This window comes from Ambystoma mexicanum, chromosome 3q (assembly GCF_040938575.1).
Source record: "Ambystoma mexicanum isolate Mex_15411 chromosome 3q, UKY_AmexF1_1, whole genome shotgun sequence".
NCBI lineage: Eukaryota > Metazoa > Chordata > Amphibia > Caudata > Ambystomatidae > Ambystoma > Ambystoma mexicanum.
In genome coordinates, this window is record NC_090926.1 from 1,063,005,641 (window position 1) to 1,063,028,513 (window position 22,873).

The window sequence follows — 22,873 nt, forward strand, 5'->3', positions numbered from 1 at the left end:
TGCACCCTTGGAATACACGTATCCAGGCCAATCGCGTGTGAAACTTCCCGCGCACCCCTGAAATACACGTACCCAGCCCATTCGTGTGTGAAACTTCCCGCGCACCCCTGAAATACACGTACCCAGCCCATTCACGTGTGAAACTTCCCGCGCACCACTGTAATACACGTACCCAGGCCAATCGCGCGTGAAACTTCCCGCGCACCCCTGGAATACACGTAACCAGGCCAATCACGTGTGAAACTTCCCGCGCACCCCTGAAATACACATACCCAGCCCATTTGCGTGTGAAACTTCCCGCGCACCCCTGAAATACACATATCCAGCCCATTCGCGTGTGAAACTTCCCGCGCACCCCTGGAATACACGTACCCAGGCCAATCGCGTGTGAAACTTCCCGCGCACCCCTGAAATACACGTACCCAGCCCATTCGCGTGTGAAACTTCCCGCGCACCCCTGAAATACACGTACCCAGGCCAATCGCGTGTGAAACTTCCCGCGCACCCCTGAAATACACGTACCCAGGCCAATCGCGTGTGAAACTTCCCGCGCATCCCTGAAATACACGTAACCAGGCCAATCGCGTGTGAAACTTCCTGCGCACCCCTGAAATACACGTACCCAGCCCATTCGTGTGTGAAACTTCCCGCGCACCCCTGTAATACACGTACCCAGGCCAATTGCGTGTGAAACTTCCCGCGCACCCCTGTAATACACGTTCCCAGGCCAATCGCGTGTGAAACTTCCCGCACACCCCTGAAATACACGTACACAGCCCATTCGCGTGTGGAACTTCCCGCGCACCCCTGGAATACACGTACCCAGCCCTTTCGCGTATGGAACTTCACGCGAACCCCAGGAATACACGTTCACCACTCGCACAGGGCCTATCGCGTGTGAAACTTCCCGCGCACCCCTGAAATACACATACCCAGCCCATTTGCATGTGTAACTTCCTGCGCACCCCTGGAATACACGTACCCAGGCCAATCGCGCGTGTGAAACTTCCCGCGAACCCCAGTTATACACGTACCCCACTCGCACAAGCCCTTTCGCGTGTGGAAGTTACCGCGAAACCCATAATACACGTTCCCCGCTTGGCGTTTGCTGTTTGGCAGTCCGGTAAACTGGTTCTGGGTTGGCGCAGACCTTTGCGCTGGATTGGGGATTTTGATGCCTTTTCCTTGCGCGAGGGCGTTCTTGGGGGCGTAACTGGCGCTGCTGCAGGGTCGCTGCGCCACGGATGGTTTTGGAGGCTAAAATCCATGAATACGCTGTGCTCTGAAATGGATTTTATCGCACGCGGCTGTGCGCCAGCCACCTGCGCCACTTTTGTGCGAATTTCCATGAATTACCCTGTTTGTATTTCATTGTCCTCACCCACACAGCCCCTAAAAAGAGAACTATTGTAGCTCATTACAATTGATTTCCAGAAGCAGTGACAGATGATCCTTTCCCAATATTATTGGCTTTCCAGAGCAGTGACAGATGATCCGGTCCCAATATTATTGGCTTTCCAGAAGCAGTGACAGATGTTCCGGTCCCAATATTATTGGCTTTCCAAAAACACTGGCAGATAATCCTTTCCCAAAATGATTGGCTTTCTAAAAACACTAGCAGATGCTTCTGCCCCAGCCCCTTTGTCTTTCCAGATGCACTGGCAGATGATTCTGCACTAGATATACTGGCTTCTGAGAAGCACAGGCCATGACTGACTCTTTCCCAGCCCCATGTGGTTTTCTGAGACACAAGCCATATCATACATCTGAAAAGATGCTAGTGTCTGTGTCACATACAACCACTGCGAAAAGTAGCATCCATCATGTTTGCACTTATATCTATGTACAACCTGAAGTCATTGCCCAGCACTTCTGTGTGAAAGAACCCGCATTAGCTTGAGGTTCGGATAGTCAAATAGAAATATCAAATAGCAGACTGCATCCGCAACTCTGGGTTGCTTCGAGCCCAACACATTTTCACATGAACAATTATTTATGCATGTATATTTATAAAGTTGATTGATTTTGTTTAACCAGGCAGGCTTATCGGATTAAATGTATTTTAACTGGTTCCTGTTGATGCCAACACGTGTTTCACACAAACTGCACTTCATCGGGTGGCGCTAGACTGATGAAATATATCTGTGGTTTTGGAGCTAACAGAAAGAAAAAGAGCAAGTGCAAATCATTTAAAAGCAGTCTGTAATCTTTTTTTTATAGACAAATAAGTAAACAGCCTGCATCATATTGCAATTGATTAATGATGGGATTTTGTATTCACAGACATTAAGTATTGTAATACTGACATATATTGTGGGCAGAGGCAAATGGAAAATGCTCCTGTGTAATGTTGGTGACTTTTGGCATCTATTTGATTTTGATATGTGTTGCCCTGCGAAACCCATTGCAGATGGTGGCTTCTTAACCAAGGTTTCATTTTAACCGAATATTATTTTTTATTTTCTCGAGCGACAAACACCCCTCAACCCTGCGTTGGTTGGTTTGGGCTCCCTCGTTGTGCTTGGTTGCTCTGCAGATTCAGGTAAAACATTTACACGCCTCCAAATAAAAACCTTTAAAAAAAAGAATCACACGCCACAAGAGCATGGCTTACTAAAATGTGTACATTAACCAGGCAAATGTGTATTTCTGTGCCCCTAACTGCCATTTTCATATGGGTGATAGTAATGGACAAAAAGACATAACTATTTTTGTGGTCCATGTTATAAAAATGGACACCATTCTTTTTATTATTCTACTGGTCAAGTACTGGGATTGGAGAGAATCTGCAGGGTGAGGCCGGGGATGCATGTCCAGTAGGATGGGCATGGGTTTCTGATGGGCATGGGTGCTGATCATGGGTGCTGATCACGGTCCCCGCATCCCAGACCAGAGAGCAGCATCTTGACTTCTTAAGGGTCCATCAGCTGCTCCATGTTTTCTGAGGCAAGAGCAGCCTGTGGGATTTGGTCCTGCTGAGACATCACTCCCAGCTTGATATAGTCTTTGGCTGGCTGGCCTTGGGCTGCTGATACTGACGTCATGGCGGTCTCCATCCGGGGAGACTCGGAGGCTCCGAGGAAGGTGACGACTGAAAGCGAGAGGGACCCGACTTCTCCACCGGGGCGCTTCTGCCTCAGCCTTCTCCAGAAGATCTTTAACTCCCGCTGCACCTGAAGAGGAAAGAGAATGTGAGCTAAACAGGGAGGATGCTGGGAAAGCATGACTCTTGTATCTACTTCAACGCCACATTCAAAAGGAGGTCTTAGAAACAAGTTGAGGGAGGTTGGCATTTCAGCACAGACCATTCGCAGATGGGTGACTGGTACTGTCTAAGTCTGGAGAAACCTAGGATCATGGGCCATACATTTCACTGGTGCTATCTAACTACTGAGACAGGGAGGACCATGGGAAAAGGCAGCAGGGTCACACTAGCTTGGGTCTGAAAGAGGTCCATGGGATAGATGGCCACCTCAGAGAGAAGGGTCACTCATGAAATGTTACCATGAACGAGGATCTGGGGAAAGAAGTCTGACTGCTACAATCTAACTGTCGAGTGACAGCGAGGATCATGGGACCGAGGATGACCTGTAATATCTGAATATGGAAAACCAGAGAGGATCTTGGGGCAGAAGACGGTTGGCATTATTTAACCAGGGAAAATGAATGAGTACCATGGTATGGGTGCGGACTGGCCCTATCTAATTAAGGAGGGTTGGAGGCCATCATGTGCCCCAGAGAGACGGGTTCCATGAAACCACTGGGAGAAAGAGAAGGTGATGAGCTAGACAGTCGCAGCACCAGAAAAAGGTTTTTTTTATTGTAGATGGTTATAAAATAACCTTTACAAACAGAATAAAAAATCAAATATATCCAAAATATTGTTCCTTTAAATTGACCAACTATATGACAAAATATTAAAATATCCTCCTAATGTCGTAACAAAGAAGAAGAGGTAAAAAGTAAAAGAAGAAAACGTCAACAATTCCCATGCAAACCTATACATTCCATTTGTGCTCATGCTGTTGCACACAAAAGGATTTTACAAAAGCAAACATAATGTGAGACCTTGTCCGAAGACCCCTCAAAAATGGGATTAGGGAACGGGAAAGGTGAATGGAAAATGAAAGTCGAAGATAACCCGGAGGAATGCATAAAGTCCCCAGGGTCTCGGCATTTTCTTATCTGAGGGACTACTTTTTTGAATGTTTCAGTTTTTTACTTTGATAAATATAACCATAGACCCCAGACGATCAGAGGACTCCATTTGCCTCATGTGGATCCATAGAGGATCATGGGACGTACAATCATCCTTCCCACATCCAAGATCCTCACCTGCTCAATGATCCTTTTGACCTTCTTTAAATATTATTTATTTATTTTTTATTTATTTGCCTTTTTAAAGCACTCACACAGCCCGGGGGCATGGAGGCCCTGTTACTGGAATATGTCTTAGTTGCGTATTTATAACTCGCTTAATACCCAGAGTTTTCTAAGTGCGGTCCCAGGGATCAAACCTGTGTTGCTTCGTGTCAGCTTGTTTCCAAGGTGAGCATGTTACCGCTGAGCTATCCTCCCGGCTATCTGGTTGCTCCACTCTACGCTTTCATTCTCCTTGACCACATTTCTAATAGAGGCACTGCCCTTCACATGCAATAGTTGGGATCTAACCATAGAGAGCAAGTGAAAATCATGAGACAGAAAATGGTTAATACTAGTTAACAGCGCTATCAAAGGTGATCCAACCACACACAAAAAATGTGGGCTGTAAAATGTAACTATCGATATGATATGAAAAGTCATTTATAACACGCCTGTACACAAGGGTTTCTAGGTGTGACAAGACAGGGAGGGGGGACAGAGGGAGGACAAAACAACGATCTTACTAGGCCTTTTGTCATTCAGATCGCACACGTACGGGGAGGAAGGAGGGGGTGAAGGCCAGAGTGGGAGGGGGTAGGGAAAAGTGCAGGTTACTTTTTTTTGTTTTTTGTATATGGTTTTGAAAAAACCTTTACAAAATGTAAACAACTTAAAGTTTTAGATCACAATTAAACATTTGACATCAACAACATACACTTCTATAACCATCAACATTACGTTGAAGTGATGTATTCTTTCATTTAGATCAATGCTTCTTTTTTGTTCCCAATTCTACAGTCCAATACCAGGATAGAGATTTGAAGGTTAGCAACCATTCTTAATTTAAAAATCCACATTCTTTTAGTAGAAGTAACACAGAAAATATCAAAGTTGTTTCATGGCCAGGTATGATTCTGTTCCAGAGAAGGTCAGAGGTTAACCCCTCCTCATTCCTTACATGTTGTTTTCTGCATAGAGCCAGTCTCTTATTCCAAATTCCTTCGCATTCCATTAGCAGGTGTCTCAACGTTTGTTCGGACAGCAACTCACATATTTTACACAATGTATGTGTTTTTTCCTCTTGTTTCCGTATGGCCAGGATTTCCCCGGTGAATAGCAGATTCAGTCTTATACTAAAGAAATTGGTCCTAACCTGCCTGTCCGGAAACTTTAGCAGGTATTTTGAAAGGGTTCCCACTTTTTTTGTCCACCGATTGGAAAGAGTTAGGTACTTTCACATTTCCCACCTTTGCAATTGTATTAATCCAATCACTCCTCTCCCCTAGCTTTTTAACTTTCTGAGGGATGTTAACCAGTGTTTCTATGTTTGGGTCTATATTGTCCAAGTATTCCTTTACTTTCAGGTCCAATTGTGCCAAGAGTTCAAATCTTGAGCGTTCAAAGTCAGCTTTGATATCACCGTAAAGTGCAGGTAACTCAATAAGTGCTGCCAGAGGGGGGGCTTGTATGTTTGGAGGGACAGGGGACTGTAGGCTTGCAGATACAGACCCTTAAGTGCTGGGGGACAGAGAGTATCATGGAAAGTGAAATGGCTGCCCTGCCTAACCACAGAGAGTCACAGAGGATCACAAGTCAATCATGGCTGAACCTCTATCCAAAGAGAGTCAAAGAAGATCAGCCGGCAAGATGTGGATGGTACTACCTAACCGAAGAAAGTCAATGACACTTATGGGGCATAACCAGGCGGCACACGCTAACTATGGAGTCGGGAGTCAGGGGGGTTATGGGTAGAATGCTGCCAATGCTCTTACACCTGCAGTCAAAAAAGATGATGGGACACAGGGTGGATGGCATTACTGAATGATTGAGACTTGGGCAGCAACAAGGCCGTCTGATGGGACAAATGGTGTCTGTTACAACCCAATTATAGAGAGCCAGAGCGAATAATGGTACACAGAGTGGATGGCATTACCTATTGATTTAGCCTAGGCACCCATAGGGCCAAATGGTGGCTGGCTCTATCCTGGAGGCGGTGATGGGAAAGAAGGTGGCCATTATAACCCAACCATAGAGACAGAGAGAATGATGGGACAGAATGTAGCTAGTTCTATCTAAACAAAGAGAGTCATAGCAACTTGAGGGACAGAAGGTGCGGTTGATTCCAGAGGCAGCCTATTCATTAAAGGTGGTCGGGTTCTACCTCATGAGGCGGGGCTTCCTTTCAGTCGCTATGGAATAGCTCTTTCAAAACAACGCACCTTCTTCAATTTACAAACCTCCCAGCTAGTGTGGGGCTGTGTATTTAAAACAACTGAGAGAGAGAGACCATTAGTTCCAGACATTCCTATTTGCTGCTAACCGCTGTCTCCCTGCGCCGTGTATGGTTCTTCTGGATCAGCACCCTGAGTGCATGCATAGTCACGGAGAAGTATCCCGGTCGCCCCAGGTCCTGGGCACAGCACCCCCATGCGGCTGGAACCAGGAGGTCGCACTTCACAGCGCTGAGCATGCAGAGACAGCCCATGTCGGAACTCTCAAAGCGAAGACAGTCTGGCTGCTCCAGCATTCTAGCATCACTGCGGGTTCAGGGTTCACTCAGAGCTGGGAGGAGGACTTATGTGCTTTTCTCGACTGGTGAGGTTAGGGGAGCTGTGTTTTACTGGATCCCGGATCCGGGAAAATCTGGTCGCTTGCAGCACTGGTTCTACAGGACTGCAGACATGATCAACCCACCTGAGAGACATCCTGTTGCGTTGGTGTGCTCTTTGCATCGGAGGAGCAAGGCTGCGACTGATGAGTCCTTGTGAGGAATGGAGATCTTCGCAGCTGAGAAACAAGGCTGCGACTGATGAGTCCCTGTGAGGAATGGAGATCTTCGCAGCTGAGGAACAAGGCTGCGACTGATGAGTCCCTGTGATTAATGGATATCTTCGCAGCTGAGGAACAAGGCTGCGACTGATGAGTCCCTGTGAGGAATGGAGATCTTCGCAGTTGAGGAACAAGGCTGCGAATGATGAGTCCATGTGAGGAATGGAGATAGACGCGTGACTGTACCGTCTAACCATGGAGAGTCAGAGAGCACCATAGACAGATGAGGGCCTATACTGCACTATACCCAGAGAGAGTCAGCACTACAGAATAGACGAGTGACTGTACTGTCTAACCAGAGAGAGTCAGAGTGCTCCATAGGACAGATGGCTACCTATACTGCACTATGCCCAGAGAGAGTCAGCACTACAGAATAGACAAGTGACTCCACCGTCTAACCAGAGAGAGTCAGAGAGCACTATAGGACAGATGAGGGCCTGTACTGCCCTATACCCAGAGAGAGTCAGCACTACAGAATAGACGAGTGACTCCACCGTCTAACCAGAGAGAGTCAGCGAGCACTATAGGACAGATGAGGGCCTGTACTGCCCTATACCCAGAGAGAGTCAGCACTACAGAATAGACGAGTGACTGTACTGTCTAACCAGAGAGAGTCAGAGTGCTCCATAGGACAGATGTCTACCTATACTGCACTATGCCCAGAGAGAGTCAGCGCTACAGAATAGACGAGTGACTGTACTGTCTAACCAGAGAGAGTCAGAGTGCTCCATAGGACAGATGGCTACCTATACTGCACTATGCCCAGAGAGAGTCAGCGCTACAGAATAGACGTGTGACTGTACTGTCTAACCAGAGAGAGTCAGAGTGCTCCATAGGACAGATGGCTACCTATACTGCACTATGCCCAGAGAGAGTCAGCGCTACAGAATAGACGTGTGACTGCACTGTCTAACCAGAGAGAATCAGAGTGCTCCATAGGACAGATGGCTACCTATACTGCACTATGCCCAGAGAGAGTCAGCGCTACAGAATAGACGTGTGACTGTACTGTCTAACCAGAGAGAGTCAGAGTGCTCCATAGGACAGATGGCTACCTATACTGCACTATGCCCAGAGAGAGTCAGCGCTACAGAATAGACGTGTGACTGCACTGTCTAACCAGAGAGAATCAGAGTGCTCCATAGGACAGATGGCTACCTATACTGCACTATGCCCAGAGAGAGTCAGCGCTACAGAATAGACGTGTGACTGTACTGTCTAACCAGAGAGAGTCAGAGTGCTCCATAGGACAGATGGCTACCTATACTGCACTATGCCCAGAGAGAGTCAGCGCTACAGAATAGACGTGTGACTGTACTGTCTAACCAGAGAGAGTCAGAGTGCTCCATAGGACAGATGGCTACCTATACTGCACTATGCCCAGAGAGAGTCAGCGCTACAGAATAGACGTGTGACTGCACTGTCTAACCAGAGAGAATCAGAGTGCTCCATAGGACAGATGGCTACCTATACTGCACTATGCCCAGAGAGAGTCAGCGCTACAGAATAGACGTGTGACTGTACTGTCTAACCAGAGAGAGTCAGAGTGCTCCATAGGACAGATGGCTACCTATACTGCACTATGCCCAGAGAGAGTCAGCACTACAGAATAGACGTGTGACTGCACTGTCTAACCAGAGAGAATCAGAGTGCTCCATAGGACAGATGGCTACCTATACTGCACTATGCCCAGAGAGAGTCAGCGCTACAGAATAGACGTGTGACTGCACTGTCTAACCAGAGAGAGTCAGAGTGCTCCATAGGACAGATGGCTACCTATACTGCACTATGCCCAGAGAGAGTCAGCACTACAGAATAGACGTGTGACTGCACTGTCTAACCAGAGAGAGTCAGAGTGCTCCATAGGACATATGGCTACCTATACTGCACTATGCCCAGAGAGAGTCAGCGCTACAGAATAGACGTGTGACTGTACTGTCTAACCAGAGAGAGTCAGAGTGCTCCATAGGACAGATGGCTACCTATACTGCACTATGCCCAGAGAGAGTCAGCACTACAGAATAGACGTGTGACTGCACTGTCTAACCAGAGAGAGTCAGAGTGCTCCATAGGACAGATGGCTACCTATACTGCACTATGCCCAGAGAGAGTCAGCGCTTCATAATAGACGTGTGACTGTACTGTCTAACCAGAGAGAGTCAGAGTGCTCCATAGGACAGATGGCTACCTATACTGCACTATGCCCAGAGAGAGTCAGCACTACAGAATAGACGTGTGACTGCACTGTCTAACCAGAGAGAATCAGAGTGCTCCATAGGACAGATGGCTACCTATACTGCACCATGCCCAGAGAGAGTCAGCGCTACAGAATAGACGTGTGACTGTACTGTCTAACCAGAGAGAGTCAGAGTGCTCCATAGGACAGATGGCTACCTATACTGCACCATGCCCAGAGAGAGTCAGCACTACAGAATAGACGTGTGACTGCACTGTCTAACCAGAGAGAATCAGAGTGCTCCATAGGACAGATGGCTACCTATACTGCACCATGCCCAGAGAGAGTCAGCGCTACAGAATAGACGTGTGACTGTACTGTCTAACCAGAGAGAGTCAGAGTGCTCCATAGGACAGATGGCTACCTATACTGCACTATGCCCAGAGAGAGTCAGCACTACAGAATAGACGTGTGACTGTACTGTCTAACCAGAGAGAGTCAGAGTGCTCCATAGGACAGATGGCTACCTATACTGCACTATGCCCAGAGAGAGTCAGCACTACAGAATAGACGTGTGACTGCACTGTCTAACCAGAGAGAGTCAGAGTGCTCCATAGGACAGATGGCTACCTATACTGCACTATGCCCAGAGAGAGTCAGCGCTACAGAATAGACGTGTGACTGTACTGTCTAACCAGAGAGAGTCAGAGTGCTCCATAGGACAGATGGCTACCTATACTGCACTATGCCCAGAGAGAGTCAGCACTACAGAATAGACGTGTGACTGTACTGTCTAACCAGAGAGAGTCAGAGTGCTCCATAGGACAGATGGCTACCTATACTGCACTATGCCCAGAGAGAGTCAGCACTACAGAATAGACGTGTGACTGCACTGTCTAACCAGAGAGAGTCAGAGTGCTCCATAGGACAGATGGCTACCTATACTGCACTATGCCCAGAGAGAGTCAGCACTACAGAATAGACGTGTGACTGTACTGTCTAACCAGAGAGAGTCAGAGTGCTCCATAGGACAGATGGCTGGCTATACTGCACTATGCCCAGAGAGAGTCAGCACTACAGAATAGACGCGTGACTGCACCGTCTAACCAGAGAGAGTCAGAGTGCTCCATAGGACAGATGGCTACCTATACTGCACTATGCCCAGAGAGAGTCAGCGCTACAGAATAGACGCGTGACTATGTCTAACCAGAGAGAGTCGGAGTGCTCCATAGGACAGATGGCTACCTATACTGCACTATGCCCAGAGAGAGTCAGCACTACAGAATAGACGAGTGACTGCACCGTCTAACCAGAGAGAGTCAGAGTGCTCCATAGGACAGATGGCTACCTATACTGCACTATGCCCAGAGAGAGTCAGCGCTACAGAATAGACGTGTGACTGTACTGTCTAACCAGAGAGAGTCAGAGTGCTCCATAGGACAGATGGCTACCTATACTGCACTATGCCCAGAGAGAGTCAGCACTACAGAATAGACGTGTGACTGCACTGTCTAACCAGAGAGAATCAGAGTGCTCCATAGGACAGATGGCTACCTATACTGCACTATGCCCAGAGAGAGTCAGCGCTACAGAATAGACGTGTGACTGCACTGTCTAACCAGAGAGAGTCAGAGTGCTCCATAGGACAGATGGCTACCTATACTGCACTATGCCCAGAGAGAGTCAGCACTACAGAATAGACGTGTGACTGTACTGTCTAACCAGAGAGAGTCAGAGTGCTCCATAGGACAGATGGCTACCTATACTGCACTATGCCCAGAGAGAGTCAGCGCTACAGAATAGACGTGTGACTGCACCGTCTAACCAGAGAGAGTCAGAGAGTTCCATAGGACAGATGGCTACCTATACTGCACTATGCCCAGAGAGAGTCAGCGCTACAGAATAGACGTGTGACTGCACCGTCTAACCAGAGAGAGTCAGAGAGTTCCATAGGACAGATGGCTGGCTATACTGTACTATAACCGGAGGAGTCCGAAAACACCAAAAGAGGGGGGGCAAGAGGGGGGAGGGCGCTTGTGATCCCGAACAAGATGGCAACTTCAAGGTGACGCTCTGCATTGTGAGAATAGGGCGAGCACGACGAGGGACTGTTGTATTACAACGCAGCGCTGAGAAGATTTCTGCAGACATTACAATACTTAGGCGTGCGGCGGTGGCCTGGAGAGCAGATCGATTCCAACCCCGGAGCTGAGGTTTAAGAAGTGATCGGGAGCCGCTCCTTTGAGGGCTGCTGCTCTGGATGTGAGCCGCCTAACCCAGCTGGAGAACGCAGAGCTTGGGCCCCGCGATCCGGGGCCACCACCGGGACTCTTAAGGTATGCCCACGAGCAGGGTGAGCTTCCGTGCATGCTGAGCGGGAAGTGGCACCGACGCGGAGGGCAGCAGGGAGTGGGCTAGCACCCATAGCTCGTCCATCACAATGGATAATTAACAGCAGACCACCCATTGAAGAGCCCCTGCAAGAGGGGGTCCATTGGGACAGGGAGGAGGTACTCAAGTGCACAGAGCACTGACACTAGTTGTTGGTCGGTGCCTTGCGTTATATTTGGCTTCTTACGGTTACCGAGTCATGAGGCTGTCAGGTGGGGGCTTGACCTTTCTGGAAAGGTTATATGGGGACCCACAACTGAATAAGAGGTGTAAGACAAATGGTGTCTGGAAAGTCAAAGAAAAAAACCATCGCCGAGGATGCAGACTTCCTTCATCCCTGTGGTGGGCAACGCAGTCAGAAAAGCCCACCCCCCAGGACCCTAACATGGCTGCATTCAGTCGGATAGAGCAGTCGATGTGACGATTGGAAGGGGAGCTTGACAAACTAACTGAGAAAGTGGCCCAGATAAAAACGAGAACCTCACACTGGAACAAAAGACCAGTGAGCTGCATAACCAGTGCGCGCAATCACAACCCCTGGTGCAGAAAATCAGTCGTGAAGTGAAGTCTGTGGCAAGGGGCAGCAAGATGGCCGACAGCAGACTTGAATGTCTCGAGAATGTACTGCAAGCAGCACAGCTCTGAATGTTTGGTCTCCCAACGGGATTGGAGGGGAATGACCCGATAGGCTTTGTCTCCACCCGGCTTTCTGAGCTGCTTGACCTTGAAGTATATAGACAAATGCTACAGGCTTAAAAGATTCATATCTAAAGAGAGGCCAATGTCAGGGGTGGGTCCCACGCCTTTGGTACAGCTGAGTGCCTCTCGTGCAGCGGCCAAGAAAACATTGGAACTTCAGGGTCACAGAATTCATCTTTTCCCAGATCTCTCACCAGCCACTGAAAGGAAAACATCATAGAACAGATGGAGGCATATACTGTACTATAACCAGAGAGAGTCAGAGGGCACCGTAGGACACATGGGGGCATACAATGTACTATAACCAGAGAGAGTCAGAGAGCACCGTAGGACACATGGGGGCATACAATGTACTATAACCAGAGAGAGTCAGAGAGCACCGTAGGACAGATGGGGGACTATACTGTACTATAACCATAGAGAGTCAGAGGGCACCGTAGGACAGATGGGGGACTATACTGTACTATAACCATAGAGAGCCAGAGAGCACCGTAGGACAGATGGGGGACTATACTGTACTATAACCATAGTCAGAGAGCACCGTAGGACAGATGGCGGCATACACTGTACTATAACCATAGAGAGTCAGAGAGCACCGTAGGACAGATGGGGGACTATACTGTACTATAACCATAGAGAGTCAGAGGGCACCGTAGGACAGATGGGGGACTATACTGTACTATAACCATAGAGAGTCAGAGGGCACCGTAGGACAGATGGGGGACTATACTGTACTATAACCATAGAGTCAGAGAGCACCGTAGGACAGATGGCGGCATACACTGTACTATAACCAGAGAGAGTCAGAGGGCACCGTAGGACAGATGGGGGACTATACTGTACTATAACCAGAGAGAGCCAGAGAGCACCGTAGGACAGATGGAGGACTATACTGTACTATAACCATAGAGAGTCAGAGAGCACCGTAGGACAGATGGCGGCATACACTGTACTATAACCAGAGAGAGTCAGAGGGCACCGTAGGACAGATGGGGGACTATACTGTACTATAACCATAGAGTCAGAGAGGACCGTAGGACACATGGGGGCATATACTGTACTATAACCATAGAGAGTCAGAGAGCACCGTAGGACAGATGGCGGCATACACTGTACTATAACCAGAGAGAGTCAGAGGGCACCGTAGGACAGATGGGGGACTATACTGTACTATAACCATAGAGAGTCAGAGAGCACCGTAGGACAGATGGGGGACTATACTCTACAATAACCATACAGAGTCAGAGAGTACCGTAGGACAGATGGGGGCATACACTGTACTATCACCAGAGAGAATCTGAGAGCACCGTAGGACACATGGGGGCATACACTGTACTATAACCAGGGAGAGCCAGAGAACACCGTAGGACAGATGGGGGACTATACTGTACTTTAACCAGAGAGAGTCCGAGGGCACCGTAGGACGGATGGGGGACTATACTCTACAATAACCATACAGAGTCAGAGAGTACCGTAGGACAGATGGGGGCATATACTGAACTATAACCAGAGAGAGCTAGAGAGCACCGTAGGACACATGGGGGCATACACTGTACTATCACCAGGGAGAGCCAGAGAACACCGTAGGACAGATGGGGGACTATACTGTACTTTAACCAGAGAGAGTCCGAGGGCACCGTAGGACGGATGGGGGACTATACTATACTGTACTATAACCATAGAGAGTCAGAGAGCACCGTAGGACAGATGGGGGACTATACTCTACAATAACCATACAGAGTCAGAGAGTACCGTAGGACAGATGGGGGCATATACTGTACTATAACCATAGAGAGTCAGAGGGCACCGTAGGACACATGGGGGCATACACTGTACTATAACCAGAGAGAGTCAGAGAGCACCGTAGGACAGATGGGGGACTATACTGTACTATAACCAGAGAGAGTCAGAGGGCACCGTAGGACAGATGGGGGACTATACTGTACTATAACCATAGAGTCAGAGAGCACCGTAGGACACATGGGGGCATATACTGTACTATAACCATAGAGAGTCAGAGAGCCCCGTAGGGCAGATGGGGGCATATACTGTACTATAACCAGAGAGAGCCAGGGGGCACCGTAGGACACATGGGGGACTATACTGTACTATAACCAGAGAGAGTCAGAGGGCACCGTAGGACAGATGGGGGACTATACTGTACTATAACCATAGAGAATCAGAGAGCACCGTAGGACAGATGGGGGACTATACTCTACAATAACCATACAGAATCAGAGAGCACCGTAGGACACATGGGGCCATATACTGAACTATAACCAGAGAGAGATAGAGAGCACCGTAGGACACATGGGGGCATACACTGTACTATAACCAGGGAGAGCCAGAGAACACCGTAGGACAGATGGGGGACTATACTGTACTTTAACCAGAGAGAGTCAGAGGGCACCGTAGGACGGATGGGGGACTATACTATACTGTACTTTATCCAGAGAGAGTCAGAGAACACCGTAGGACAGATGGGGGACTATACTGTACTTTAACCAGAGAGAGTCAAAGGGCATCGTAGGACAGATGGGGGACTATACTGTACTATAACCAGAGGGAGCCAGACTGCACCGTAGGACAGATGGGGGACTATACTGTACCATTGTAGAGGAGGTCCCAGATAGGGCCTGCACTCCAGCCACCCATTTTGAAATACCAAGAACATTCTGTGACGTATGAGGAGCAAATAAACCAACAGAGAGCAACACTGGGGCTCTGCCCAGTGCCCATCAGAAGAGCAATACCTGCTGAAGTGCCAATAACCAGACAAACATGGGCAGCACGATACCCATTGAGACAACCGTACCAACGGCTGACACGAAATGAAGACTACTTACAAACTGTCCCCGAAGAGACCCAAAGTGCCTTAATCGAAGGCGAATGCTGACAACGCAAGGGCCAGGACAGATCTACAGATTTATTTATTTATTTTATTTATTTGCATTTGTTAAGCGCACTTGCAGCCCATGAGGCATCGAGGCGCTGTTACAGAGGATACACAGATTTAAGATTACATTCGGGTGCAGGAGGCTCTTAGTTACAGGTTAGCAGGCATATAGGCAGAAACAGGTTGAGGTCATACAAAGAGTCTGGTTTTGATAGCCTTGCGAAAGGCTAGGTGTGACTCGATGAGTCTGAGGTGAGGTGGCAGGGCATTCCAGTGCGTGGCTGCTAGGGTGGGGAAACTGGAGCCACCAGCACGCACTTTCCGCGAGGTAGGCCGGACAATGGTGTTGGCGTAGAAAGATCTAAGCGGTCTTGTGGCGGAGTGCCTGGTGATTCTGTTCGTCAGGTAGGGGGGGGCAAGCTCGTGAATGCATTTGTGGGTGATGGCAAGAGTTTTAAAGACAATTCTTTCTTTAACAGGGAGCCAGTGCACTTGCCTTCTGATTTCGGAGATGTGGTCTCTCCTTGCGGTGCCGGTGGCTGCCCTTAGAGCATTGTTTTGGGCTAGCTGAAGCTTGGCGATGTTTTTGTTGGAAGTCCCGACGAGAAGGGCGTTACAGTAGTCAAGTCTTGATCCGATGATGGCCCTGGCAATCGTGAGGCTGCTTTGACGGGGCAGGAAAGGCCTGGTTGCGTTGATGACTTTGGTGTAGTAGGCTGAGGAGGCGGCGATGGCATTGACCTGTCTGTCCATCGACAGGTCGGAGTCAAGGTAGACTCCGAGTGTCTTAACATGGTTAGAGACTTTAATTGGAATATTATCAATGGTGAAAGAGGTGTACTGTTCTCCGAGATTGCCGATGGTGAAAGGTGAGCCAATAAGGAGGAGTTCGGTTTTTTCACCATTGAGGCAAAGCCAATTCTCCGCCATCCAGGATTGGATGGTAGAGTAGATAGAGGAGAGGGTGTTAGAGTCCGCTAGGTAGTCGCCTGTGAGTGGGATGAGTACCTGCGTATCGTCCGCATAATTGGTGTATGAGATACCCAGGGAGTCCAAGATGCTGAACAGTGGCCTCGTGAAGAGGTTGTAGAGAGTAGGAGCGATACAGGAGCCCTGGGGGACACCGCAGGTGAGGAGGCTGGGGGTGGCAGCAGCAACTTCAGAAAAGACTTTCATGGCCCTTTCTTTGAGAAAGGAGGTGATCCATTGGCAGGCTTTAGGGGAGAAATTGGCCTGTGTGGCTAGGTGGTGACACAGGGTATTGTGGTCGACCAGATCGAACGCAGCAGAGAGGTCAAGGAGCAGTAGAAGGGCCGGTTTGCCTGCGTCTCTGAGATCGTCCATTTGGTTTTACAGGTCTAGGAGGGCCGTGTCAGTGCCATGGCGAGGGCGGAAGCCAGATTGTCGTAGACCGAGGAGGCGGTTGTCCTCTAGGAACTTCTGGACTTGCAGGTAAGCTGCTCTGTCCAAGATTTTGAGAAGGAACGGTACAGTCGTAATGGGCCTGTAGTTCCCCGGGATGGTTGGGTCAAGAGAAGGTTTCTTGAGAAGTGGGCGAACCCAAGCTTCCTTAAGTCCTGGTGGAACATGGCCTGATTGGAAGGATGAGTTGATAAAGGCTGTGAGGAAGGGGGCTAGGCTGGGTGCGGAATCCTTGATGAGGCTGGCGGGGCATGCATCCCCTTTACAGTTGGAGGGTTTAATGGAGTTGAGCATGAATGAAATAACAACCAAAGCATGACAAACAAAGATGAAATTATATGAATAAAGAGGTAAAGGACTTAAAAGGAGAAACGATGCTGAACCTTAAAGAAACGTAACCATAAAGAAGGATGGAAATATGCAACTGGTTAAACGCCTGTAAATTGTCTTGGAACACAAGAAGCTAAGGAAACAGTACTGCTTGCTATGCTTAGTAGAAGAATAGAGCGGCAAGCGCCAACTATATATCTACCTCAAAAGAAGCACATTATACAAGTGCGACTCGATTTTACAAAAGCAGAATTAAGCCCAGGATGGTAGGGGTCGAACAAGCCAGGATTCATATACCAGCACAAAGCCATGCAAAAGAGTGGAATCGAAACTTAGCAAGAAGAAGCTCATGCTTGGGAATTCAAGGTCAACCTACGGAAGGGAAGAGAGCAGCAACTTCGAAGAAACAAAACTTCAGAGCATAGCAGCCTGCCAGTGAAGGTGGAGATAAGGAGGCCCAGGCAGGTGGCAAGGCTATCAAATACACAAATAGAGGGAAAATGAAGCAGATTCACGGTGTACTGCCACGTGACCAGCCGAGCGCGAAGAGGTACCAACGTCTGATGTCATCCAAACCCAGAGGATGCCATAACTTCTCCTGATTAGAAGCTACAGTTTCGAGGCCATCCACTGCCAACTAAATGACACATAACCCAAAAGTACTGATTGATGTAAGGGAGGCAGGGTGAATCTTGGGGCATACCGCATCTGGGTGATCATTTTGCATGCTGCTAATTAAAATGGAGATTTATGCCTACGGGTGTAACCCGCCCAATCACAATGGACCAAATAATCAAGGGTCCTATAGCAAGTAGAACCAATGAGACGTCGTACTTTTAGTGACGTCTGACACAAATGATGTAGAGGGAGGGGCATAGACGCCCACCCAATAAGAGTTATCCAATCCTCACACTCTGTTACCATATACAGATATAGTACCTATACTTAAGTTTTCCCTTTAACCAATAGAATTGCATGACAAACTTTTGAGTGTTACACGTCAATGATGACGAGAATGTGCTATCACTATTGCTGTCTGAATGAAGAATTTGGAAGTTGAAGTGAGACGCGTGATCGCATCACTGATGATTTCCTATTGTTTCCCCGTTTATTGTACTTGTCATTAAACAGACTTCCCTTTGCCAAACCGTTGAGTTGTCCTTATTGATTGGTGTTGGAGTAAGAGAATCCCGCACCCCATCCACCTCAAGGTGCACTATCTCGTCTTAAAGTACTCGAGGGTGAGCCCTGATCCCATGGGCCCGTCAGAGATTGCTCCGCCTTCCTGTACATTTGGTAGCGGAGAGGATGGTTTTGACCATAGATTATTGATTATTGATTATTGATTAACATAAGACACCTACTGACCGTCGACACAAAGTAACTCTAGGTCTTCGGCAATATCACAAATCCTTCGCCATTTGGCCGAGTAGACTGTGAAGCTTCCCGTGGCCAATGATAGCTTAAATTTGTCCGAAAAACTGCAGTGCGTCTGAACTAACCTGTTTTATAAACATAAAACCTTCCATTCCTACGGGCAGCGGAACAGATGAAAGATTAAAAGAGGCGGTAACGGAGGCGGTGATCCAGAGGATCCAGAGAGGAACCATGCGAGCGGTGAGTGAAACAAAAATTAAATACTTTGGCAAATGTTATAGGCATTAGAAAAAGTAAGGGAAAAAGATAACGGAGGGAGGTGGAGAAAATAGAATAGAAGTAGAGAATGCTGTATATATATATAAGGGGATAATGACTCCAGGATAACTGAATCAAAAGTGAATACCGGGGTGGACACCCGAGAAGAGAGAGGTTGCCGGGCGGACACCTGAGATAAAGAGAGAGGATACCGGGACGGTCACCCGAGAAGTGAGAGGATATGCCTTTTCCTGCGCTTTAATGCAGTGGTCAGAAGAAACGTGAATTCAGAGCCCACATAATAGGGGACGACTAGGCTACGACCACATTTAAAGACGTTGTAAAAGGAGTTTGTTTAAACTCCATGTCGGGGTACAAATTAGAGGCAGAGATTTTTGTGTCCAGCTGGTGTCTGTCTAGTCTGTTAAATGTCTGTTGTACATGTTCTGTTGTATGTCACATGTAAGAAATTTTGTCTTGTGTTGGTTGAAATTAAGAAGGGTTTTTACGCGATTCTATAGTTGAGAGGGAATCGCACATGAATTGATGTTCTTGAGTAAATTGGTGACACAAACGTTTTGGCGGGAAAAGATTGGATTGGAGCTTGCGGTATTTGGTGCTTGCTCATATTGCTGGGAGTGTTGAAGCTGCATGAATATATTGTTAGAACCAGATTTAAAGATGGAAGACATTACTCCATTAGCACACTTATGTAAGCAACTGCCGAAACATGCAACCAAGCTTAAGAAATACAGCACTGAGTGGGTTAAGGGCACCGCCCACAAGATGTTTATGCCATGGCCACAAAATGGGTCTTTATTGAAAGCCGTCCTACAACATATGACGACTTATTTGCATGCCACATATACAGGCAAGAAACTAGAGAAACGCCTCACTGTTGTAGAACTTTGGAAAATGTTCAAACAGTCGAAGGAGGAAGAGCCACCTGCTGACTGGATATTAAACGTATGCACAGAGGGGGGTGAGATGCCTACCGCGCCACCTGCCCCGCCTGAAACAGAAACCGAGGGATGTAAGGCTGAAGGACTTAAAGCAGCCACATGGTATAGCAATCCTGCATATGAGTCACCTACGTACAGTAGTGACAAAAATAAAGGGAAGGATCAGGATAAGAATCTTGCCTCCGCAGTCCCGAGGGAGAAGGGGATACGCGATGATGACAGGAAGGATCAGGCACAGATTAGTGCATCTCTCGATGAGGAGAGAGAGGGAAAGAAATGTAAAGGAGGAAAAAACAGAACTGATGAGATAGCATTCGCAAAAGACGAATGGATGGGAGGACAAATATTATTGAAACTCGATGGAAAAGGAAGTGATGATGTAAGATCTAAAGAGAAGACAGATGAAGCACAGAGAAGGGAGAAGGAGAAGGAAGAGAAGTTAAGGAACGAAAGGATAAGAAGGAAAGATATGCTGAGTCGAAAACAGTGATATCATGAGGAGCAAGAAAAGCAGCTCGATTGCAAACGGAAAGCAGCCTATGACCAGTACAGAAAGAAACAGCAAAGGGTAGAAAAAGAGCAAAGGGTACGTGAAAAAAGGATAAGGAGATGAAAAGATGAGGAAATTCAAAGGGCAGATGAACATAGAAATGAAAGAGGAAGGGAAGTAGATAAGGTCAGAGAAGAGGCGAGAAAGTGAAAAGAGTTTGATGATCAACGTAAGCGTAGACAGAGGGCACGCAACCTCGAATATCTGGAGCGGGAAGTTAAAAAACCCAATCCTGTCGTAGAATAGGAAGACATTGAAGATTTTTTCCCTGCGTACGACTCAGTACCAGGCATGAATAGGGTGAATTTTGAAGATGACTTCGACACCAGAAGCATCGGGGAAACAATCGATAAGATATATGATGAAATGGGGCTAGAACAAATATCCAGAGGGGAAAGGGAAGACGAGTGCCTGGGGAGCACTCAACTGTATGACACTGAGGATGTCACCCGAAGTAGTGGGAGCAGGAGACTGTCGTTGGACAGACTGGAAATCAGTAAAAACGATGATAACACAAGGAGTTGCGTGAATTGGGAAAAATCAGTGCCTGACTCCGGAGAAGAGACGAGTGCGAAACAAATAAAGAAGGGAGACGGCGTGAAAATCGGCTCCAAAGGGACAAAGGGGTAAGATGTTCAAACGCTAGCAAGTCCGCACCAGGGACATCAGAATCTGCCACACAGTCCGACCGGCATGAATGAACACCCCATGGTCAGAGGGGGGTGTCAGCACCCACCTATGCAGATAGGTTGAGGACACTGCCAAGCAGTCGGCGATGCAGGAATATTACCCCAGCAGTAGACAGGAGAGCTATGGGGGAAGAGAAAGAAGGCTGCACATTCCAATTTCCGCTATTAGAAAAGGGGGGGGCAAGACCGCAATATATTCCATGGCCACACATGGATCGAGAAAACCTAAAAAACAAGCTTCCAATGCTGACATCGGGAGCGGGAAGTGGATACATGAGTTAGAGAAAATGACAGGGGGTGTCACGCTAGCTATAGGGGACATTAAAGGTCTCTTGAACGCCATATTTGGTGAGAGAGCAGACGATGTATGGACACGGGCAGGGTACCCTGGCGTAACCATAACAACAGAGCACCATTTAATAATTGCAGAGCAGCTGTATTGAAAGTGCTATGAGTGCTTTACCCGGACACTTCCGATATGGGAGCTATATTGACTCGGAAAATGAAGGAGTCAGAAGATCCGTTGATTTATATCCAGAATTTCCAAGACGCGTGGGTGCTTGAAACACATGAATCTTGGAAGAAATCTATCCAGTGTTTTACCACATATTGTGCCAAGGGTTGCCAGAACCAGTGCAGTAACAGCTCAAGAAATTGGTAGGAGTTGAGGCTAAACCTTGGGCTGAAATACAGTTAACTATTGCACATTACTGTAGATTGTTGCAAGAAAAGAATCAAAAAAAGGAGGCAACTCGAAAGGGTGAGGAAGCGAAGTTAGTACAAAAGAAATGATCAAAGTATGCTCTTGAAGGAGCCATGCTAACAAACCCAGCAGCACAGAACGTACAACAGGTGGCTAACCCACAGCAGAATAACCAAGGTAACGTAGGACAGTGCCCTAGGGGAAGAGGATTTAGAGGAAGAGGGTGGCAGAGTAATCAAGGAGGTTTTCAGAGCAATCAAGGAGGCTTTCAAAACGTGCAAACGAGTAACCTAGATATGTCACATGGACAAATAATCCACCCACCGCCAGTATGTTGGCTGTGTGGAATGACGTGGCATTTAGCACGCACATGCAGAAGTCAGGACGTATGGCAGAGTAGTCAAGGAGTGGGAGCAGGCATGGTAAATCTACCTGCAAGCTCACAACAGAGTGGTGCACAAAATCACACAGCGCAGCAGCAAGCACCAAGCATACAGCAAGGTGCGCAACAAGGGGCTCAACCCTCGAACATGGGGAATTTGCTGCAAGGGCAATTTCAACAGGCACCACCGCCAACATCTCAGGGCATAAACTCCGGAAGGGTAGGCAGCCCAGGGAGTGGAGAGAATCCGCAAGTGTATAGTGGACCGAACCTATATATGAAATAGGACAGCTCACTGTGAACCCTGATGTGTTCTATCCTATCAGTGACACCACATCCTAATAGGGAATCTAGGGTGAATGTCTTCATAGAGGGTAAAGATTATTCCTTCTTAGTTGACATGGGTGCAACACGCTCGTGCATACGAGAAGGCAAGTTTTCCTTGTCCGACGAGGCCATAAATCCTCAGAGTTTCACAGGAGCTCACAGTCGAGTTCCATTTACAGACGCACTCCCAGTCTCTGTAGGAGAGTGCGAGATGAATGTACCTTTATTATATTCACGTCAGACCCCAGTAAACATTTTGGGTCGTGACTTAATGACAAAATTGAACATGACGATCTCGTTCACGGAGGAGGCCATAGTATGCTCCACTCCAGGAATGCATTATGCAAATGTGTGCTAAATGGTCAGGGCGTACTCTTAATGATACACGCAGCAGCAGTACGAGGGAAAGTGGCACAGGTCCAAGGCTACGATGATGAAGACAGACAATGGTGCGCGATTATCGCCATCAAAGAAGGGTATCGAGTGGCAGATGTCACCGATGATGATCTGTTTGAAGAAC

The 22,873-nt window shown here is 47.8% G+C and overlaps 1 protein-coding gene across 1 annotated transcript in view; it reads right to left on the reverse strand.

Moving 5' to 3' along the window:
• Positions 1-2,706: 2,706 nt before the first annotated feature.
• The window catches only part of LOC138583228 (glucagon-like peptide 1 receptor), a 213,382-nt gene continuing 193,215 nt past the window's right edge, over positions 2,707-22,873 (reverse strand). Inside the window, exon 12 of the mRNA XM_069655285.1 lies at positions 2,707-3,173. Within this exon, the coding sequence (XP_069511386.1) occupies positions 2,913-3,173 (261 nt within the window). The 3' untranslated portion in view covers positions 2,707-2,912. The remainder of the gene's footprint in view (positions 3,174-22,873) is intronic.